Source organism: Xiphophorus maculatus, chromosome 2, assembly GCF_002775205.1.
Source record: "Xiphophorus maculatus strain JP 163 A chromosome 2, X_maculatus-5.0-male, whole genome shotgun sequence".
NCBI classification, from domain to species: Eukaryota; Metazoa; Chordata; class Actinopteri; order Cyprinodontiformes; family Poeciliidae; genus Xiphophorus; species Xiphophorus maculatus.
In genome coordinates this window covers 6,054,222-6,077,831 of record NC_036444.1, presented here as the reverse complement: position 1 = coordinate 6,077,831, position 23,610 = coordinate 6,054,222, and the positions used below count along the sequence as shown (strand labels likewise).

Sequence of the window (23,610 nt, the reverse complement as noted above, 5' to 3'; positions counted from 1 at the left end):
GGGTTCAGTGCAGTGAGCTCTTAGTTTTTTCCAGAGTGGTACGTCTTCCTGTGATACTGAACATCACCACAAGATGGCGCTCTTTCCACAGCCAGATCGTTCTCTTGACAGGCTAGGCGTCTTAAATTTAAAAGCACAGTGATGTCGTTCACAAATAGACATCCTGATCATTTGGGCAGCAGGAAAACATTTCAAAAGTCCCTCCTACCTCGATCGTTAACACCACAATAGCCAGCGCTCCGGCGACGTAGATGTACAGCTCGAAGTAGTCGACCACGGCAGAATAGCAGCCCTAAGGACACACATGTGGACGACATGCTCCGCAGTGAATCAACAGGCTATAAATTTGCACAATTACAGAGATAGTTAAGGCGACATCACGGCTTCAATAGAGCGAGGATCGGAACAAAGGCCTTGCTGAACGAGTGGGAAGCGGGGCCTGCAGCCTTTTAATGAGGGCTCTTTGTGTGAATAAGCAGAACGAGCCGAACACACACACACACACACACACACACACACACACACACACACACACACACACACACTCTGAACATCTCTTTATCATGATGGCATGGAAACCAACAGGTGTAGGGAAAAGGCTGCTGTTTAAAACCTCCCTACCTGTTATCACTGTAACTACACGCAAAGCTCGCTCTTGCACACATGAAATAACAGATTTAGGAGTGAATTCTCACATATTTTTAATTCTCAGCACGCTTTATTCTTATATTCTTAACAGGCTTTATTTTTGGGCAGATATATCCTCCACAAAACCCTCCAATTTAAGCATGTATGCACAGGCTCATCTGAAAGCTGCCATCTGCGTGCTGCACATGACCCACCGTGACACCCAGACAGAACAGCACTAATAAGACATGGCAGAGTCAGGCAGTCCCCGAGTGCATTTATCTACTGTTTTATGCTCTAATTAGGCCTGGAGGAGGTCTAGAATGAGGTTGAGAGGGGAAAAGTGGTGCCAAAAGTTACCTTGTTGTTGCGGAACATCATATTGCCTGATAGGCACTGCTCCTGGCCGGAGTAGACCCTCTCTTCGCTCTGAAGAATGCGCTGGCAGCAGGCTTCTGGCACCATGTGATTCTGGTTGTTGAGCCTGAACAGGCTGTCCTTAAAATCCTCTGGGCTGTTCACTCCACAGCAGTCAAACTGAAAGGGAGAAGAAGAAGTTGCATTTGCCGAGCGCCTATTTGTGCAGTGACCTGCGGTCGGCTGTGTGTGGGCGCCGACCGAGCAGAAATATTGACCTAAATATAAAGGGTTCGTCTTTAAAATAGCCGGCTAGCTCTGAGTCTGTGTTTCCATGGACTGTCAGCAGAGTGTCAGGTGGGAGAAACGCTGATGAGTGTTACTCACTGTGATCATGATGGCGTTCCATGTGGAGGTGAAGACATCGCTGTTGTTGTAGCCCTGATAATGACTCTTCAGCTCCTTGGTGAAGTACTCTCTGGTCAGCTAAATAAGCAGTAAGAGCAGAGGTTAATCAACGCCACTAAAGATGAAGCCTGAAGCAAGAACGCATGATGAGTCCAAATGAGCTCAATAAACTCCATTCTGAGTTTATTACATGCTACTGTGACTTTGAGTGTTTTCACTTTGATTATCTGGGAAAACTACCAACTGGGGACCAAAACTGGAACATTTGTTAAATTTTCAGCTGGTGAGGTTTGCTTTCACACAGCACTGAATCAAACAAACTAAACCCTTTAAAAAACCTGTTCCCCTCCTGGCCTGTGGGGGCGCTGTAACAAGAACCACTGACGGAAACAACACAAAAATCTCTGAAGAAGATACTGAGATCAACTTCCTTCATCATAAGTATCTGATCTTTTCAAATGTGACCTGAGTCTGAACGCGTTCATCCAACCTGGCCGCTTGGAGAACCAGAGAACGCTACAAAGGAAGGAAGTGGACAATCGATACTCGACCAACGTCACTATTCTGTGTCCTGATACGCCCAAGCGGGAAGAAAAACAACAACAATGATGAATGTTATGAGGATTAAGTTGTTAAAGTGTTGGCTCTGGTTGGATAAAACCTTTAAAATCATAAGCTATGCTCCACCATTAGCATCCATGTTTACTTTTGCAAACCCTGAGCACTTCTTTTTCTTTATGGCGGTTGGCAAAACACAGAGCGCGCTCTCTGTGTGACGTTATTGCGCCCCCTACTGCGCATGCGGGACACTTTCAGGTCGTTTGTAGTGGAGATCGCATACAAGTCCTATAGAGGTATATTTGGAAATGTGAACGACCACGGCAAAAAAAAAAAAAACTGACTTGACAAAACAAAAAAATCAGAATATCTGTCGCTTCAGGCTGCAGTGTGAACGTAGCCTTAGATTTGTAGGGGAACCAGAGTTAATTTTTTTGGTCGGCATCAGAGTTCGATTCAGACCTCCAAAAACAAACCTGACCTTCTGGGAAAATGATCCACATTTTGATTAAAGCAAACCAAACAGGAACTTTGTGCCTTTCACCAACACGTCAACACAAGATGAAGCACTCTTTTCTTTTTCTGTCTCTGAGTGTTGTTCTGCCGGGGGTAGAAATCAGCCCACCTCTGTTACAGCCCTGACATGCCATGTCACAGCTGATTACGTTCAGCAAAAGCTGACTACTCCGCCGGAGTGGGGTAGTTATGATGCTTGATTTGTGTGACCAGCCAGCAGCAGGATTTCAAACCAAAAAAAGACTCAGAAGTAATTTCATCAAGAAAACTAAAGATTTATAATTCAAATTTGAAGAATTTTATTGATCACACCATTACTGTTGTGTTTTGTTTTTTTTAGATGTTGACAGGGAGACATCCATCACAGATTTAAGTGTAGAGCTGACATTAATGCCGCACCAAACCTCCCGTTCCCCCCAAACTGCCAGCATCGTTTCTAAAAGTTTCACAGCTGTGCAGGAAATTTCTGTCTCCACTCTGGGATCTGTGAATTGTTGGTAGGAGCTTCACAACTTTATGATTGAAAAGTTTCAGAAAGGAAGAGGATTAAGGCTCTTTGAACCAAAAAATAACCAGGTGAGGCTGGAATTAAAAACAGCAGGAATATGTGAGAAACTCCTCGTTTCCAGCAGCAGCTGCATTTTCATTACAGCTGTGCGTAAAAATTTGTTGTTATTTTGCTAATGTAAGAAAAACTATTTTGCAATCCAAATAATTATTTCACAATATGCAAGAAAAAAAAACTGTCCTCACCCAGTTAAAGAGCCACATTTCTCTATTATTTTACTCACAATATCAAGTTAAAATAAATACTTATTTTACTTTAGAATAATTTAAATTCTTGTTTCAAACTGCAGGAACCAAATTTCTGATCTGATAATGAATTTTATTAAACATCCCAATGAATTCAGCTCAGAAACATTTAGTGTGAACAGGACATTATCCTCAAGCTTTGCTAACTGAGAATTGCATTAAAATGAACATTTGCCTTAATAAAACACAAGAGTCAGATCAATGTAACGCACTTCCATCTCAGGAGACAAAACCATGCCGCTAAGCATTCTGGGAAATAGTTCCCACTCCTGTATTTTTCTTCTTCCAGTTTTTTAAGTGCTAACCTAAAATCTCTAGTTTATTCAACTCTTGAAGGTTTGACTAAATGAATAAAAAGTTAACACAACTTACTGCTGTAAGTTTATCTTTCACAAACTCACATTTAGGTTCAAAATCTAAAACTGGATCAATTTATTTGACTTAGTGAGTAGAAGATAGTAGACAACTAAATGTGGCTCAAATGTTTTACCTGTCATCTTTTTTGCCGATATTTTAACATCCGGTCGATGATCTCGACTTGTGTGATCAAAAACTGTTTTGTGAAACACACTGATTTTGGTAAAGTTGAAAACCCAAATCAACTTAGCGCAAAAACTTTAATCAAGTAAGTTTTTCTTAAATCGGAATGGTTCCATTTAACAAATTTATTTTTGTAATTCCATTATATTGTTAATAGAAATGCAGATCCTGTTAACTAAAGTGGAGGATCTGCAGGTCTGTCTGGTTTTCTTCTAAAAGCTCCTGAATCTTGTTGGACAGGACGTCAGAATTAACTCTTTTATATACCAGATTTTAAAGTAAAAATCTATTGCAGTATACAGTAGCAGTCCTTCATTCATTTAAAACCTGTAGGTTGAGCTGAAAGAACAACACACCAGGATAATTAAAGAAATGTAGATGTATAATCATAGATTTGTCTCTGTCAGTTGGTACAGCAGAAGATTAAATGCTCTCCTGTTGGCGGCGCGGCCCTAACTGGTAATTTAGTTAAAAACTGTTATTTCCTAACACAGGATTTTCTTTTTGTCACAGAGTGAAATTAAAGGTTACATTTCCCAGGAAATGAAATGACTGAATTCAAAGTATATTTCAGTTTATGGTCTTATTTACATTAATCTCACTTAATTCATTTGGTTTAGTGATGACAACTTCTTCAACTTAAAGGAACTTTTTACTTTTACTTTTGCTTGAAACAATTGAGGTCAATGAGTTTCATATCCTGTCTGACCAACTTAATTTATTATGTTTTTATAACTTAATTCATTAAGTGTGTTTAATATGACAAATTTAAGTCACTCTTACTCAAATTATTAATTTTTTCCTAATAAATAATTAAAATCTCTTTGACTTAATTCTACAGAAAGTCAACTCAAATTTTTACGTTCTTCCAAACTAAAGAACTAAAATACAGCTAGAATTAAAATTATTTTAAATGTATGTTTTAACATGTTATTTTCAGAGATCCTGTACACTGAAAAAAATCTAATAGAATCAACTTAATTGAATTACTTGTTACCAATTGAAGCAATTAATTTAAGTTGATTCAACTAATTTCTTTTTTCAGTGTAGGACGATGAATGCTTCTTCTTTTGACAACATTTGTTTGAACGAGGCCTAATATCAGTGAGGAAGCCGCAGCTGTGAAAATCCTCCCTAAGAAAGATGTGAGGAGTCTAATGAAGAAGTAAAAATGATGCAAGCTGGTGCAACATCAGCTGGGAACAAAAAACATTTAATGGAGGAAAGTGAGTTATTCGACAAATCGCTACTCTGCTTTGTCCCACAGAGCCGATGGACTCAGCATCAAAGGTAACAAAATATCCCTGGTTTAGAGAAGAAAAAGGAGTCCAGGGATTGAAACTGCGATCTCTCTCCCTGAGTAATCACTGATGTATTTCCTGAATGCAGAAATGGTTCAAAGTCAAAAAGAAGTGAGAAGAGCTTCGACTTCAAGCTCGTTTGGACTCGTGATTGAAGATAATAAGTTCCCTAAAGCGACTTACGTGTTCCCGGAATATGAAGGCGAGGATGGCAGCGGCCAGCTCTGCCAGGAAGATGAGCAGGATGAGCATGAAGAACTGCAATAAAGTTAAACAACACAAAACCAGATAGTGTGAAAATTACAAGCTAGGTGAGTCAGGAAAACTGCACTCCAGGTTCTTGTAAAAAAACAAATTACACGCCGTCTGTGCCCTCTGAAGTCATCGTTAAAGCATCACGATGTACGAAAGCGCACAGATGGTTTCGCTTTTGGTTGTTTCAAACTCCAAAAATTGGAACCACCCCCCAAAAAAAAGACCAGAGTTGCACATGTTTGCGTGAACTCACGAAGAGAAGCAGACACTTGTTCTCCCGAATGGCTCCGCAGCAGCCCAGGAAGCCCAGCAGGAACAGCATGCCTCCCATCCCCAGGATGATGTAGACGCCGGTGAACAGCAAAGGGTTAGCCGCTACAATTTCCCTGAACCCAGTTGGGTCCACCAGAACCCACACGCCCACGCCCAGGAGGAACGAGCCGCCCAGCTGCAGGAGACGAGAAAAGAGGTCACTTCATTAAAAAACTAAAATGCAAACAAAATATTAGCCATGGGCTGGTTAGTGAGGTCAAAGGTGATCTATTATGCTTCACTGAACAAATTAGGATAGGACTATGGCATAGGTGTCAAACTCAGGGTGCGGGGGCCAAATTGGGTACACCGTAGTTTTTGTGGCCCTTTAAAAAATTACATCAAGAAGTTTTTCACAAATCCACAAAAGTTTTGCTGATTTTATTGACATTTTTTCTCAAAATTGGTCAAAAACTTTGGGTTGAAGTATCTACTGCTTATGCCTTACTTTATGTCAAATTACAGTCTGTGATAGATATGGTGAGTAATAAAAGGTCATATTTAACATCACATATTAGCGTAAATATCGTAAAAATTCCTTACAAATATTTCAAAATTAGCACCACAATTTTATTTGTGTTTTTGATGGCAAAAAACACAAATAATAATGATAATAAAAGAAAAAAACACAAAAACAATAAAAATCCTGGCTGGACTGATCAGTGTGAAAAGATGTTCAATATTATTTTATTTTAAGAAACACTTATTGAATGATGAAACAGCTATTTACTGATATTTTAGCAAATTAATGGGTTTTATCGATACATTCTGGCACAACCGGCCCTTCAACAACATTCAGATTTTTGATTTGGCCCAAAATAAAACTGGTTCATTACATTTTTTGCACAAATTCTTCTTTGATAAGATTTCAGTCTGCCCAGTTCTGCCTATCGTCTGCCAGAACGAGCTGCTTCAGGCCGTCTTGTCACTTTGAATCCTAACTCAACGTTTACACTTTCATGTAAAAATGCAAACAGGAGAACATTTATACGACCATACATCTTTGAAAAGCAGAGGTGGAGCCTCCTGAACAACCAGCAAGAATGTAGTGAGTTGTTTCTGAATAGAAACTCAACGACAAAATACTTTTCTTTTCCAGCAGCCATTGTAGAGCGGTAAAAACCCAGTTCATTTTATTTATATTGCACCAGTTCTCAGCAGTACAGTTAGTCATTCAGAGTAGTTATAAACTTTCTATGTAAGGAAACCCAGCAGCTTGAACTGAGTCACTGACTTACAGCTCAGTAATATAAATGTCTTCCAGGGCTAAAGAAGAGTTCAGGGTGAAAGAGCAAAGGTTTAGTTTCTCCAGTCACTATGGCTTAGAGGGGGGAGTGTAGAGATATCAGCCCTGCTTCAAACCCCCCCCAACCTGCTAAAGCTCCCATCCTCCACCATCCTCCGTCTCTCCAAAACCCCATCCACCTCCACCACAGGCTAACCCCTCATGTGATTAAGAAAAGTAGATTCTGAGGTGGGGAAAGATCAGAGCCTCCAGCATTTCTCCTGCAATCCTCTTCTTCCTGCAGCGTTTTATGAAACCTGGCTGTTAGAACAGTTTTTCCATTACAGTTTAGTTTCATTTAATTTCTTGTTTGTCTAATTCAGTTGAGTTAAATTCGTTTTTATTAGCCATCATTAACTAAACGTTTAGTTTCAGTTTAGTTTTTATTGGCTATCGCAGTAGATCATATTTTGGTAAAGTTTTGGTGCAGAATTAAAAAGATAAAAGTATTGTTTTGAGATTATGTGATTGGGTAATGCTCATCAGAAGAAAACCATTAAGAAAAATAAATTTAATTATTGTTGAACGACCAACTGACTCTGGCGTTTTATAACAACTTCTGCTGTCGTCAATTTGCGACAGGAGGATTATGGAGCATCATAATTTAAACTGCTTGATTGAGAAAAAAAATATAATAAAATTTCACATTGTGTAATAATGTCACCAGACAAAATGTAACATTTCAATTGTTCTTCCATTACTTTTTATGATGTAAAGCACTTTGAACTGCCTGGTCGATGAAACGTGCTACACAAATAAACTTGATTGACTGATTGATTGACTTCACATCAGATAAACGCATCATATAGTTCCAGGTAGTTATAGTTTCTTCCCATTATTTATTTAAGTTAACAAAATATGTTTCCTCGATTTCAGTTTTTGTAATTCTGTTGGATTTAGTTAACTGAAATAACCTTGCTTAGCTCAAATATACTGGGGAATTAATGAAAACTGGGAGTCATTTTCAAAGCTTTGGAGGTAAAAAAATAAAAATAAAGCAAAATAAAAAAAAAAGAAACAGAAAACATTCCCCTTCTCTGCTCTACTGGCTGCATCATCAGCCCAGAACAATCACATGTGAGTGGAGTCTCTAAATGGTTTGGATGCGCCTAATAAAGCAGGAAAAGACACAAACCTTCCCCACTCTGACCCCCCCACCCCCACGCGGCTAACGGGATTACCCCTGATTGTCTTATCAAGTCTGATAAACTCAGGTGTCAGTCACCAGCTCCATATGGCACAGTGAGCCTCAGATGTGCGTCAGCACACTAAAATTTAATCAAAAGAGAATTTGATGGAATCAAGATTGCTTTGTCTAATGAAATGCAAATGCGGCTCCATTAGTCAGAGGCCCATCTTAAATCATTAACTTCAAAGGTAGCCACTTTGAGAAAGAGATGAAAAGTACTTACAAAGATGAGAAAATTGAAGACAAACATGAGGTACTTGATGCAGCTGAGGCAGTCGCCCTCCATGGTCGTCCCCCGAGCTGAAGCCTCTCCCTGACCCTGCAGGGAAAAGCAGAAAACGCGACTCATAAATCCTCCATATTGGACGGTTATTAGGCTGATGACGCTCCGGTTGGACCTGTTCGCATTTTCATGAGTTCAACAAAACACCGAACACAATGGTAAAACATTTGAGCAGCATTTAGTTGTGTCTACTATCTTTTACTCTTTAAGTCAAATAAATTTATCCAGTTTTAGATTTTGAACCTAAATGTGAGTTTGTGAAAGATAAACTTACAGCAGTAAGTTGTGTTAACTTTTTATTAATTTAGTCAAACCTTCAAGAGTTGAATAAACTAGAGTTTTTAGGTTAGCACTTAAAAAACTGAAAGAGGAGAAAGACAGGAGTGGGAACTATTTCCCAGAATGCTTAGCGGCATGGTTTTGTCTCCTGAGATGGAAGTGCGTTACATTGATCTGACTCTTGTGTTTTATTAAGGCAAATGTTCATTTCAATGCAATTCTCAGTTAGCAAAGCTTGAGGATAATGTCCTGTTCACACTAAATGTTTCTGAGCTGAATTCATTGGGATGTTTAATAAAATTCATTATCAGATCAGAAATTTGGTTCCTGCAGTTTGAAACAAGAATTTAAATTATTCTAAAGTAAAATAAGTTGTTATTTTAACTTGATATTGTGAGTAAAATAATAGAGAAATGTGGCTCTTTAACTCAGTGAGGGCAGTTTTTTTATTGCATATTGTGAAATAATTATTTGGTTTAAATTGCAGAATTAAGATAAAACTCACAATTTAAGATTAATGAAGTTAAAAAACAATGTTTAGACAACTTGTCTCTTGTTGTTAAATCGACTTGATGAACTTTAATTTCCGAGTTAAAACCAAAACAATTTTCTTGTTGACTTAAATTGCATTTTCAAGGCAGCTGGTGAACTTTCATTTTCAAGTTAAACCACCTTCAAATGTTTTACAGTGCGTCAGCCGGGTTGCTTTAAATTCAGGTCTTTCTTTGCCAGATTTAATCACCAAACGTTTTCTAAAGGAATTAAACTATTTGGCGATGTCATGATTCTTATCTTTTCCAAGAATATAAAAGTGAATTAAGCTTTAAAATTCATTTTCAGAGTCAGATGACCGGCTTCCCTATCAGCACTTGACATATGGTGTTATCCTAGTCAATTGCTGTGCGTTTTAAGGACGTAATTCCTGACCGAGTCTCCTTGTGCATTAACCCAAAGGGGATGGTCTTTACTTCAGAGCATCTTTTTGTTAATGTAATGAAAGGCAGAAGCTCCTGTGCACCCGTCAGCTCACCCTCTACCTGACATAAACACACTTTACTTGATGAAGGTCCTTCCTCAAAGCACTCCTAGATAATGAAGAGCCCCTCTTGTGCATTAAGGGACGACATGGCGGTGTCTCTATCCCTGACCCCACACATAAAGTCAGCCACTAACTTCCTACAGCAGAGGAACTACTTGAAATTTCTTAGAATGGAGAATAATGTTATGATTGAAAAATTCAATTGACATTCACTGCAAAAATACAAAATCTTACCAAGTAAGTTTGGTCTAGTTTCTAGTGCAAATATCCAGTACACTTGAAAAAATACAAAATTAATTTAAAAGTAACTTATCAGCAAGATATGTGAGCTTGTTATAAGTCAATAATTCCTTGATATTGATGAAAAAGTTCCTGTTCTTTCGGCAGATAAATTCACTTACAACATGGAAAAAATGTCTTGTTATAAGTTAAATAATTTGCCAAAGGAACTAGAACTTTTTAAAATCAATATTAAGGAATTACTGACTTAAAACAAGATCCTATATTTTGCTGAAACATTACTAGTAAGTTAGTTTTGTCTTATTTCATGCGTAGTAAGATATTTGCACTAGAAATATCTTACTACACATTGGTAACTGTGCAGTAAGATATTTACCAAGCAAGTAAAGTTGTTGAAAGTAAGAACTATCATAGACGAGGTTGAGGAAATTTCTGTGTTGGAGCAGAAATTGGTTTGTATTCTGGTTTAACTACTTTAGCAACAGCGCCACTTACAGGTTTGGGGGAGTAAAAACAGCATTTCGGTCCATCCTGTGTTCAGATGTTTTTGAAATAATTTCTGGAATCAGTCCCACGTTGATGTGGATGTTCTTGAAACCGACAAGCCGCTTTACAACATAAATAAATACATGAAGTAAGTTGTTGCTGGGGAAATGGGAAATTTTAGTTTTGATTAACATGAAATAATGTTCATCATCATCTTGCTTGCATAAATTTAAGACATTTGTTTCAGTAAAGTGGATAATTTTGTAATATAACTGATGCTACAACAGAACCGGTTATCCCTGATATTCCCTGTTATTCCCTGATAACTTTGGTTATCAGGGAAAAGGTTTATATTACATCCTGTTGCAATATATTGATAAGTTATCAGTACATTTCAGCAATGTTCTATGCTTTAGTCAAAAATACTGTTTCTATTTAGTTTCTTTAAAAATATGAGTGACAACTAGATGGGTAAAAATGATCTTTATAAATAGAAATCAACTAATTAAGTTTATTTATCTCACTAATTCAGTTTTTTACTATACTACCAGAACACATCTAGTATTGTTAGTCATAAATCTGTAAGCTTCTTTTACAGCTTAATCTTGCTGTTTCCAACATGAGCTAAATGAGTTCGTCTTGCTGAAATAAACAAATCTTAATTGAAGTGGTTGTTGTCCGAATGACAGAACAATTTGCTTCAAACCCTGCATGTGTCAGTCAGTGTTAATTACATCTTCACATCTGAGTGGGTTTCACACCGTGTGTGCTCTAATGCTCCCGTCACGCCTCACACCAGCGTCCCAGATGCTGCCTTTTGATCTGCGCTGTTCGTCCATCTGCAATTAAGCCTAAAGAAAGCAGCATCCGCGAATTTGTTTGGCACAAAACGGCATTCAAATGAGCCCACAGAAAACGGTCTCTGCAAGTTGTTTATAAAAGTTTATTTCATTTGGTCAGCATCCCTAAATGTGAAAAAACGTCTTTGTGATTCCATGTGTTGAGTTAATTTGTACGGAGTCCCATAGGAGTCATGGGCTATAAATTCATTTTGCGTTACCTCGCCAAAGTTTGGAGGAACAAAACTGACATGATTAAAAATAAAAGCAGAAATCTATATTACTTGTTTTTCTTTGTGCATGGTGTGAAAATAATCAAACAATGCTTGAATGCAGCCACCACTAGGGGGAGTGTTAGCTTCCAGTTCCTGCGCTGATGTTGGAGTTAAATATAGTGTGTGAAAATAACAATTAGTTTCATTTTAAACCACTTTCCATCTGAGGTTGAATTAGATTTGTGTTTCTGAGTAACTCCAGTACATTTTATTGATGCTAAATTTTAGCAATTAAACAAACGTATTTTCTTCTCCTCCAAGGATTTCTCTCTATGTATTCTGCTAGGACTGGATGAGAAGCGATCTGTGGGGCAGCTGTAATTGCTGTGACTTTAAGGGAACACAATTAATAATTTGTCAGAATCTAAACGACTCCCTGCTTTATTAATCTGTTGTTTTGTTGGGGTTTAAACTTGGTGACAACCAGATCAAAAAGCAGCTTCTCAAAGGAGTTGTAATAGATTTAATAACCACCCATTGGAAGCCTCTCAGCAGAAGAAAGAAAACAAAACACGTCTTCTTTCATTCCCTTTTGTTGGGCAGGCTTTCCACTGCTCTGGCTAAATCTCTCTGCAGAACCGACACCTGGGTTATGATCAATGCTGGTCTGATTCCTGTCAAATATGATCTCACTTTACACACAGAAATTCACCTTTGAGGTGATACAAACCAAAAACATTTGCCAAACATTTGCCTCAAGTCCAGCACTCACGGAGAATCGAAACTGCATGAATAATTAAGCAGAACAAAAGCCTTATCTTTTTGTCTTTTAATATTGCATGCTTGTGTTGGTTTGTTTTTAACTTGCTGCAGAGTATTGATGTGTTTTGAGCCACAGAGAAAGCTTTTTCTTTGTCTCACTGCCAGCTTGTGTAAGTTGCTGTGACAATCAAATTGAACCAATCTAAAGATACTGCGTGTCTCTGTCGGGTTTGGGGATGATTTAAAATATAATGAGAACTATTACTTTCCTCAGCAGCCAGAGGGTGTATTATGTTTTTTCCATGATTTAGGAAACTGACTTAGAGTGACGGTTAAATACTTTCTGTAAATCATAATAATATGCTTTCGTATTGATTACCCTCGGAGTGGTACTCTGAGCTACCAACCACCTCATTGCCTGAGAGGGGTTTTAATTAACTCCATCCTTTCCTAGATCCAACTGAAAGGCCTAATGAGGTCACAGTAGGTTTTAATTGAGATCTGCATAAATTACTGTCTCGCAGAAAAGCAAGTGAAACGGTCCGTTCTGTCAATCCCTGGGCCTTAAGAGAGCAAACAGTATTTTCCACAGCAGGGGATGAGGAGACGGGCTGCTGGAAAACCTCTCAGTTTTTATAACCACAAACAAAAATGTCTGATCTCTTTTCCAGCCTCACCCTTTCTCTCTGCTCTCCCATCTCAGGGTCGGCCCAGCTGTCAGATGTGGGGCCAGTTCTCTTCTGTGCATTAAAATTCATTGCTTAAGTTCGCTTTTACTGTATTTGCCTAGCGAGGCTCCCAGAAAAAGGTGGAAACCAGCACCGTATAAATCAAACTGCCACAGCGAAAGTGCAGAGTAAACAAACTGGCCTTTCCCATGACTCCCATAAGACTGCTGGCCCTCATCGATCACAGTTCAGCCTCACAGATCAGACACCCAAGTCTGCAGATTCTGTTATCTGGAAAAGGGCAACAACACAGAGGCTATGTTCACACTGCAGCCTGAAGAGATGCAATTTGGATTTTTTTTCAAATCGGATCTTTTTGGCATCGTCATTCATACTTCCAAATATGTGGCTTGTATGTGATCTCCAGTGTGCACTGCAAAGAAACTGAAAGTATCCCACATGCACAGTAGGGGGCGCAATAATGTCACACAGAGAAGGTGCTCAGTGTTTAGCCAACCGCCATCATGGTGCGTTCACACCAAACGCATTATGCCCATCAAAAATGCGTCCGATGCTTCCATTTGGAAGCACTTTGAATGCAGACGCTTGACCTTTTGCTCCACCCTTAGCACTTCACACATCCGGTTTACATTCAGAGTCTATGCGGAGGCGCGTCAGATGCATCAAAATCGCTCTGCCATTGTTTTCTGCTGCCGGCCTATTTGTCGGACACGTTGGACGCACTTAAAACGTCAAACACTGAAAGTGCTCCAAATCGCACTGCGCTAGACATGCGATACGCGGCGCGATGGGCCCTCAACACAGACTTTGAATGTAAACCAGACGCGTCTGACATGCAAAAGCGTTTGGTGTGAACGCATCGTAAAAAAGAAGAAGCAGCGCTCAGTGTTTGCGCAAGTAAACATGGATACTAACAGTAGAGCATATTTTACGATTTTAAAGATGTTATCTCCAAGCGGAGCCAGCACACTAACAACTTATTCCTCATTTCTGTCCACCATGGTTGCTGTTTTTCTCCTCGCTTGCGTTTATCAGGACGCAGAACAGTGACGTTTGTTTAGCATCAATGATGTTCAGGTCAGATGAACCATTCAAGCCGTTCAGACTCAGGTCACATTTGTAAAGATCAGATACGTGTCGGATATCCAAGTGAATAAAAGTTTGATCTGTGTTGTTCAGACTGTAATGAAAAGATCAGATATAGGTCAAATAAAGGTAAAAAAAAAATGTAGTCACTTCAGGCTGCAGAGTGAACGCAGCCAAAGTTTGTGCTGCTTTGCAAAAATGCATGAATTTATGTTGGTATGACAAAACGCAGATATTATAATTAACCAACACAGATGCAGAAAGAAATGCTGTGCTGATGAGATTAGAGAAATATTTTCTTAGAGAGAAACACTGCATGTCATTGATGTGACAATGTAACAACAGTCTATGCCCTGAGGTATCCTGCACAACCCAACTCAATTTACATCAACTGCTTCTTACGTTACTGACATCATTAAATGCCGCGCGGCTCGAAGAATCCCTTTGTTTACTCCTGGAGATCCCCGGCTGCGGACCTCAGAATGGTGGTGTTTGATGGCGGATTAATGAGATCCGAAACCCAAATCAACTTTATGATACCAGCAGAAGCCAGTGCTCTGTAATGAGGACAAACCCATCCGACCTACATTCCTCCCAGTGGGAGCGTTTTGAAGCGATGCCTTGAGCGTTTTTCCAAGCCGATCTTAGATACCAAGAGCTCCATTTTCTTTGCACCCACAAGATCAACAACTATGGCTGAAAAAGACAAAGATAAAAAAAAATCTATGACGACAGGAAAAACACATAAAAGGTGGTTGGTTGTTTATCTTGACAATCCCTTTATGGATGCAGTTAAGCGTACACTGCAAAAACACAAAATCTCAAAATCTGTGGTCTAGTTTCTGGTGCAAATATCTTATTACACTGGAAACGAGACAAGCGAACGTAAAAGTAACGTTTCAACAAGAAAACGTGAAAAGATTGTCTGGTGGTGAATAGATCTCTAGGCTACTTTTACAGCAAATTTGGTTTAAACGTTAAACATTTTTTATGTTTAAAACTGGAGTTTTGTTACAAGTCAAAACAAAGATGTTTTTAAGCAGACATTGGAAAACACTGGTCTAGAACTTAAGACCTCTAGATTACAAATCCAGTGTTTTTTCAATTGAGTAGCATTATTCATTTATATTTTATGCAAACAATCTGAGTGTTGCCTCTGGTGGTACCCAGGAAGTATCTTGCTGAGATTACTAGAAAATCTGATTAGATTAGATATAAAGTATGTCTTTTTTAAATATGCCACCCACAGCAAGAAATATTAAATATCTAATCATATTTACCCATTTTTAATACATTATTCCACTCAAATACACATTTTAAATATTACTGCAATATTACAACTGAAAAAAATAACCTAAATTAATTTTGGTTCATTGTTTTTGACATTTTTTAGACTTTTAGACCAGGCACTAGTTGGTTTAAACATAAACAAAAAACACAATTCTTTGTTATTAACTCATGTTGAAATTAAGTGTACATGGAAAAATTTTCTGGTTTATTTATTTATTTTTTTGTTTCTAGTCTTTATCTGTCATGAAATATGCAGGATTTGGGAAAAATTGGCACTCTTTTCGAAATGTCTGTGTCTAAGTAAGGGTTTATATTCATTAGGGTAATGTTTCATAAACTTTTTACATGAAGTATCACCTGGGTAAATACTGAATTTTTCAAACACAACAATACTGTCTGACATTTCAAAAACACAAACACAAGAGGAATTAGAAAATGGAAAATATTGGTACTGATTGCAATGTAGCAATGACTTACGTCTTTACTCAGAGATAACATTTTCAAGATTGAAATTGAGAAAAATCTATAATCGTCAAAGGCTTCTCACTAATACCGTCCACAACATCCAATATGGCTGCCTTGCTTAAAAATGTAGGGATGCCTGCATTAAATAATAGTTTACATGCATTTTTAATGATTTGTATGTCACTACAGTAAATTTTTCAGAGTATATTTAGTATGTTGCTCAAACGCAACGTACAGAAATACTGCATTAGTTTAATTACTGTTAATTATTGCTAACAATAATAAGCTTAGATGTTGCAGAGTAGATTTAGAAGATCCAAATGATTTCTGTTCAATTGGGTTTGAGCTCATTTGCAGATCCAAGATCCAAATTTTAATCAAATACAATAAATGGAGCCTCCAGAGCTGCAATTTGTTTTTATTTAGGTGCAAATAAAACCAAGATTTCTTCTGAGTATAATAAATGCGGCACCTTTGAGATCCATGGCGACCAAACATAAAAACCAAGGTTTAATGCAAGCTGCAATAATTGTGCTAATTGCTAACATAAGATGGTTAATCGACTTTAAAATTACAAATAATTTTGTCTTTGTTTAAAGACCAATTCTCTGTTTTACAGTGACTGCTCCCTCTCTCACATAGTGTGCGGTCACCTGAGCGCCTGACATAAATAATTTAATGTCTGCTCACAGAAAAGAGCTGGAAAAAAAATATTCTGAAAGCCGTAATAGGTTTTAAAGAGAAATCACACCTGGCTTAATCAGCCATTTGCAGGTCAAAACCTTAAAAATGGTCACAAATGTCTCATTTGGTACAATTAATAAGCTGAATCCATATGCCTCTGCTCCAGCAGGCTCCCCCCTGGATAAATGGATTACATTGACAAGGACATCCTGTCTGCACCTCCACCAACCACATGTTCAGCCAGTCTACTTCATCTTGGGCGCAGGTCTGCATAACAGATAATCATTAACAATGAAACCCTCTTGAAAATGTAAGAGGAAAACTTGACCTGCTCTAATTCCATTGACCCTCTAAATGATCACCTGTAATTGAACCCTGGGGTCCGCCCTGGGGTCCCAGGCGCCTCGATGTGGCGGGGCACGCTAATGCTCCCTGCGCTAATACCCTCAGACGACACTGAGGGACCGCACGCATGCCGCATCACCCTTTATCTCAATTAAAAACCCATTTTCCCATTTCTCCGTGACTTCCTAAATCATCCACAAGTAAACACCCGAAATCCTCTAGCAACGAGCTTCCCTAAGGACCAGCATGTCCCTTAATGAACCTCCAATTAGGAGGGAATGAGCCCTGGGCGGGGCCGTCGCACCGAAGTGCTTTGAAGTTCACTGAAGGTAAAGCAGCTGTGAGAGTTTTCTGTGAGCTAAAAATGAATAACTGGGGTTTGATCCCTCCCGTAGTTCTAAGAGGGTTGTTTGGATCCCGCCTGAGCGGGTCGCCGGTTTATGAACTTTTTTTTTTGTGGTTTCGCAAACTGAAGAGCTGATGGGTCACCCAGTTGGTCGACCGTGACATCTGCCGCACTCTTCTATGAGCGTCGCGCTAATAGTGCGGGTTAAACTGTTAGATCTAGTCAAAATGTTTGCCAAGAGAGTAGAAAAAGCAAATACTGTTGCTTCACCTTCTCCTCCTCTGGATTTCAGACACACCACCTGAATCTGAGAATCTCCATCCTCCTCTGTGGATCACACGGGTAGGCTTTGCTTTTCTGTCTTTGTTATTTAGCATAATTGACAAGCAAATACCACAAAAGAACCACCCTTGGGTCTGAGAGTTCAGGAATCTGCCAGGCTATATGAATATTTCTTATGCTGATTAACAGCTAAGGGACACATATCAATAGTTCATTCTCAGTGAACCTTTGCCTAATGAGTCTTTTTACAGTATGCATAATATAAGAGTAGTGTAACTAATTGGCTATAATGAATTAGCTCCAATCCACCAGATCATTTATTATTTAATACTGTTGCTCCTGTAAGAGCTGAGCGGCACACACCCCATCCATTCACATGGGAATGATGTTATAGAAACCCTGAGGGCTGAAGTCCTCTGACCAGGCAGCTGATGCTCTCCTGAATTACCGGCTGATTAACCAGAAAGCACATTCAGAACGAACAAATGCACAGGCAGAAACAGAAGGGCCACGGAAGTCAACATTACCGCCGGCCACATTCCTGACATCCCAACTGGGCGCGGATCCAGCTGTTAGTGCAGGCCAAGCTGTTGCTAAGACTCAGCGAATCGATTTCCCAGATCCTTGGATTAGAAAGATAGGGCCAACGTAAAAGACATTGATTTCTTCTTGATATTTAACATAAGTGGTTGATTTGTGAGGTAAACAAACTGATTTTTTCGTCTGCACTGAACATGTGTTTGTGATCCTCACTTTGTCTTACCAAAGACTTTTATTTAATTGCTTCACCGCCTCTATCTGGGTGAGTGAAGACACAAGCTGGGATCGATAACAGCTGGTCATTGATGCATTGATCGCCTGGAGCTGCAGCTCCGAGTCGTCCGCTGGTCCTGCAGCAGTGAGGGCATGTAATGCTCCACATAAACACTTCCACTCTGACACTTCTGAACGCTTTTACAGTTTTTTTTTCCTTTTTTAATAGAGGGGGAGGATGACACATGATCCTGGGGGATTTCCAGAAAACTGGGTTATAACTCAATTCAAAATGAAGTGATTCATAATTACACAACATGGGAATTATTTCTCTGCAGATCTGCTCTTTCTTTTTTGCCAAATACTACTTTCAGTAGCTTATTCTTCGAGTTCCTGGTATTATGCATTTTTCCCCTCCATATCAAGCACGTCAAGATCACCAATGCTATCAAATGTCGATTGTGCCAGAATGTATTGATGAACCCATTAACAACCAGTTCAAATATTAATAAATAGCTGTCTCTGGATTCGATAAGCGCTTCTTATAATTAGTATTGAACATCTGTTCACAGGATCTTGTGATTATTTTTACATTTTTTTGTGGTGCTACTTCAGAAATACTTGCAAGGAACTTTGTAATATTTCCACTTATGTATGATGTTAATTGTGACTTTTTGTTACTCGCTAAACTGATAATGGACTGTAACTATTTTGCATATGTCCTCTTTCAGAAACTGCTAATCTTACCGACAAATTGAACTCACGTCAGAGTAGCACTTTGTAAAAATATTATTACTGAAGTAAAAGTAAAAATGTATTTGGTAAAAAGTCTACTGAAGTACTGACTGACTAATGAAATTATCAATAATTTAATATTTCAATATTACATTATGAAATGGACCAAAATGTAAAGTTAAGTGGAATTTTTGGTATTTTAAAAATGAAGATGACAATAATTCATAAAAATAACAAAATCATGTAAAAGAAAATGTTTCCAAATAAGTTTCTTTAACTAAAAAGACATGAAAAGTTGACAAAAACTGGACGTGTGTGTCTGTATTTGTTGATTTATTTTTTTTGGTTTGTTTTTCATTCAGTGGGTAGAAAATACAGAAATTTTACTCAAGTAAGAGTAAAGATACATCATGATAAAATTAATCAAATAAAAGTAAAACATAATAAATTCTCCTTAGAGTACGCTTTTTTTTAAAAAAAAAATACGCAAGTAAATGCATTTGAGTAAATGCAATTAGTAATTACCCAACTCTAATCTAAAGGGACTTCCGCAAAAAAACAAAAAATAAAAAAAAAAACTCTCAGGTTTGCAAAGATTGGTGCAAGAAAAGAGAAAATATCCAATAAGCAACATTTGTGAGAATAAAATGATCCGGTGACGTCAGAGTCATTTCTGAACAGACCATCTTTGAGCACATCTTCTACCAGCAGAACAATCCACCATGTCACGAAGCTCAAATCATCCAACACTGGCTTTCGAACATGATAATAGCTTCACCATGAGCCAACAGCAGCAACTGTGTTGCCATCATGTCGATATGAAACAAAACCTCTGGAGGAATGTTTCTGACATGTTGTTCAGAACTGCCTCTGAAAAACAGAGGCAGTTCTGAAAGCAACAGGGGGTTTAACACGATACCAGCAATAAAAGTGGCTGGTGAGCATATCCTCACAGCAGACCGACTTTCTCACAAGCAGGGAAGGCTTCTGATAGCTGAGCTCTGCAACAACACAATGCAGGCTCTCATTATCTAGTGAATGGCTGAGGAAAAGTGCTGCCACTTCAGTTTTTCCCAGTCTACCATTATAAGATCACTGGCAGAGTGTGGATGATTGCAGGTGGAACTTGTATTATATTAATTACCCATATTACAGAAACCACCTGAGTAACACCCATACTAAGAAATACAGAAAAGTGTATCATAAGATACGATAAGATTTTAGAAGTGCAAGCTAACCCAACTTCCAACATCTTTGCTGGACTCAAGATGTTGCCAAATGATTGTGAGTGAGTTGCTCCTCTTCCTCCTCAACGCTTCAATATTTGAAATTTTCTCCTTTTTCTCAACCTGAGTTGCTGTATCATGCAACCAAGTCCTCTAAAAACTGTAGCTATCACTTCCCTGGCAACATTTGCTCACCTTCAAATGCTTGCTTTCTCAACTTCCATGTTGCTCTCTATAAAAAGTAATCTCTAAGGCCACCCAGTCATGCTGTTAAAGTGGCCTTTGTCTGCAGGACTGTGTTTGGCATCTCCTCCTAACGCTAGTTCCTGTTAGAAAACAAAAGGGAGCACAGGGGAGCACTTTACAACAGTGGGGGGGAGCACAGTTTGGCCCGCCATTTGTCTAATGAACAATCAGTCACACTTTGGTACAAGGCCATATGTTAGTTTGGATACAGCTTGCTCCCTTGTGTAGAGAGACTGAAACCTGTTTCATCACTCACAGATGGCTGCGTGCCGCGCACACATATCCAAAACCTTGAGAATGAAAGTTAGTGAAGGTTCAACAAGATAAGGGAGAGGGGAATAGAGCAACGACGTAACCCAGTTTCTGATACGAGTTGGAGTTTAAAGCGATCAAAACAAAGCCTGGAGGGTAACGGTTCTGAATGTGGTTTAGTGGGAGATGAAAGAGATAACCGTATAAAAACCAGTCTCTGCTGCTAATGTTTGCAGAAGAAAACAAAGTGGGTTAATGTCTCTGGGTGGGTTAATAAGCACTGACAGCTTGTACTGTCAGTGCTTATTACTATAATGCTGAGACAGTGTGATAACAGAGCAACTGGTTGGGGTAATTATTATTTCCTGTATAACAGCATTTGATGAATAATTCAAGTTTGTTGGTTTGTGCATTTTATGTTCACAGTTTTATTCCTTATGTTCGACCCACTGGTCTGAAGCCTGGAGCATTAACGCGTCTCTCAGCACTGTATCAGACATTTCTCTGCCCCGTGTGATTATAGGTCCATATTGTTGCACGGGGCGGTTCTGCTGCCGCTGATTAAGCCTCATAGAATATGGAAATGACAGGAGAAGTTTCAGATGCCTTTGTGGTTACGCAGATGTCTGGTGTCTACCTACGACAACAAGCTTGGCAGCTTCAAAGACGGGGACGTAATTAGGTCTGTCATGATTACAAATTTTACTGGACGATAAATTGTCCCAGAAGTTATCGTGATAAATGATGATATTGTTTTGAGACCATTTTCAAGTGATATAATGGTAAGGGCATAATAATGCAAGAACACATTCTCAAACACCAATAAACTTTAAATTCTAACTAACTTTTAACACTGGAACTAAGACATTTTAAATATCCAAAATAAACTAAACAAAAGAAAGAACAAATAAAATGAATTATAAAGTCTGGTGCAAATATCTCAGTACGCCCACAACTAACTTTTTAACAAGAAATAAGAGCTTGTTTTAAGTCAACAATTCCTTAATATTGACAAAAAGTACTGGTTAAACTGAAAAAGACATTTATCCTGTATTATAAGTTAAATAAATAATCTGCGAGTGGATCTCGTATTTTTTTTTAATTATTGACTTAAAACAAACCACCGTTTCTTGTTGAAGTTACTTGTAAGTTACTTTCATCTTATTTCAGGTGCCAGGATATTGCAGAGGAAACTCGACCAAAATTACTTGGTAAGATTCTGTGTTTTTGTAGCGTTAACAGTGTATTCCTATAGAAATGACAAACAAATACTCATTTAAATCCCTGAAGGAGCGACCTTCCTCCTGAGTGCTTCCTTTTACTTTCTGCATGAAATCATCAGAACAGCGGAGCTGTCATTATGATTCCCTTCCACTTCTCTCACTTTTTTCACACTTTGAATATATTAAACTTCAAACGTGTCAAGAAAGGCACTGACTGAGGGGAAATGATGAACTGCGTCAAAGAGAAGCCAACTCCAACCTGATTTATCTGTGTCGAGTGAAGCTTGTTCTTTTGAATCTTAGGTGGTAATTTAGGCTTTAATTCAGTGTTTTATTGGAATTTCAAAGCAAGTCTGAATGTATTAATTTCAAAGAAAATGACAATCGCTCAATTAAGTTTTAATGGTAAGGATTTATTGTCCAGTACACTGTTTGTAGTGTGTGTTCTGCTTGTAGTTTTCAAAACCAGAACAGTGACATAAAACCCGATCCACCACCTGGGACTGGATCCCTGAAGGTTCCCAGTACGCCAACAAGTGATGGCTAAAACTTTAAAAGCAGCAAAGGGACGTTTAAATAACGAAAATCCAGCTGATTTAGACAGAAACAGTCTGAAGATCCAATCTTTTAGAACAAGGTTACCGCTTTTACCAGTTTTTAAAAAGTTGCAGTTTCAAAACTGCTAAAACTTTAGTGCCGCAGTATGTTAATGATTTCTATCTAATGAGAGACCAGAAAGTGCAGGAGAGAAGTGCTGAACTGGAAAATCCACAAGTGGGTTTCCAGTGTCAAGTTATCCAGAGATTTTAAAATCCAAAAAAAGAATTTATCTCATGGCGTTCCAGATGTTGAGATGCAGTCGAAAGGGATGGATGGGTGTCCAGCTCCAGTCCTCGAAGGCCGGTGTCTTGCCAATTTTAGATGCATCTCTGCTCCAACCCAGCTGATTTAAATGGTCCAACTACGATCTGAGCATGTTAAGGTTCTGCAGAGGCCAAGTAATGAACCGTCATTTGATACAGGTGTGTTGAACCAGAAAATAACTAAAGTCTGCAGGAAATCAGCCCTTGAGCACTGATTTTGGACACCACTAGACCACAGCTTTGTAAGTTTTTGGGTTAATTCTGAAAAACCGCACTAATCATATCTACTTATATTTTCACGAATCAGTAAATCATGGATTATACATTGCAATTTTAAGAAAAAAAATGACATTAAATAAAAGAAAACCTTTTAAAAGGATTCCTGAGAGCTAAATGACAAAAAACCATCAATAATTCAACAGAACTTTAATGTTTTAACTTTAATGCATTTTCACCGTCCCCGTTTAGTCCGTTTTGATCAAACTTTAGTTTCTTCATAGAAAGTCTGATTTGTTTGGGAAGGTGTGAATCCACAATCAAACTCTGATGCAAACCAAAAAAAGCTACAAACGTAGGTTTCGATTCAGTTGGAAGTAAATTCTGGTGCGGTTCGACTGCATATGTGAACACCAAGTGGATCGGACACCACTCTAAAAGCAGGAAGTGGACTACAGTGCAGGGCATTCTGGGTAAAAACAAATGCAAGAGTCTAGAGTTAGTAAGAGAAATGGCTCGTCACTTTTTACCGAAAACAAAAAAGAAATCCTACAACCGCCAAAATCTGACACTACTCCATTTTTGGTTACATTTCATAAAGAAGG

General features: G+C 38.6%; 1 protein-coding gene across 1 annotated transcript in view; it reads right to left on the bottom strand.

Annotated features, from left to right (window-relative positions):
- tspan18 (tetraspanin 18) overlaps window positions 1-23,610 on the bottom strand; it is a 62,171-nt gene that overhangs the window by 3,420 nt on the left and 35,141 nt on the right. Inside the window, exons 3-8 of the mRNA XM_005795827.3 lie at window positions 8,385-8,480; window positions 5,629-5,823; window positions 5,304-5,378; window positions 1,372-1,470; window positions 988-1,164; window positions 209-292 (exon numbers count right to left, since the gene is read on the bottom strand). Of these exons, the coding sequence (XP_005795884.1) occupies window positions 209-292; window positions 988-1,164; window positions 1,372-1,470; window positions 5,304-5,378; window positions 5,629-5,823; window positions 8,385-8,480 (726 nt within the window). The remainder of the gene's footprint in view (window positions 1-208; window positions 293-987; window positions 1,165-1,371; window positions 1,471-5,303; window positions 5,379-5,628; window positions 5,824-8,384; window positions 8,481-23,610) is intronic.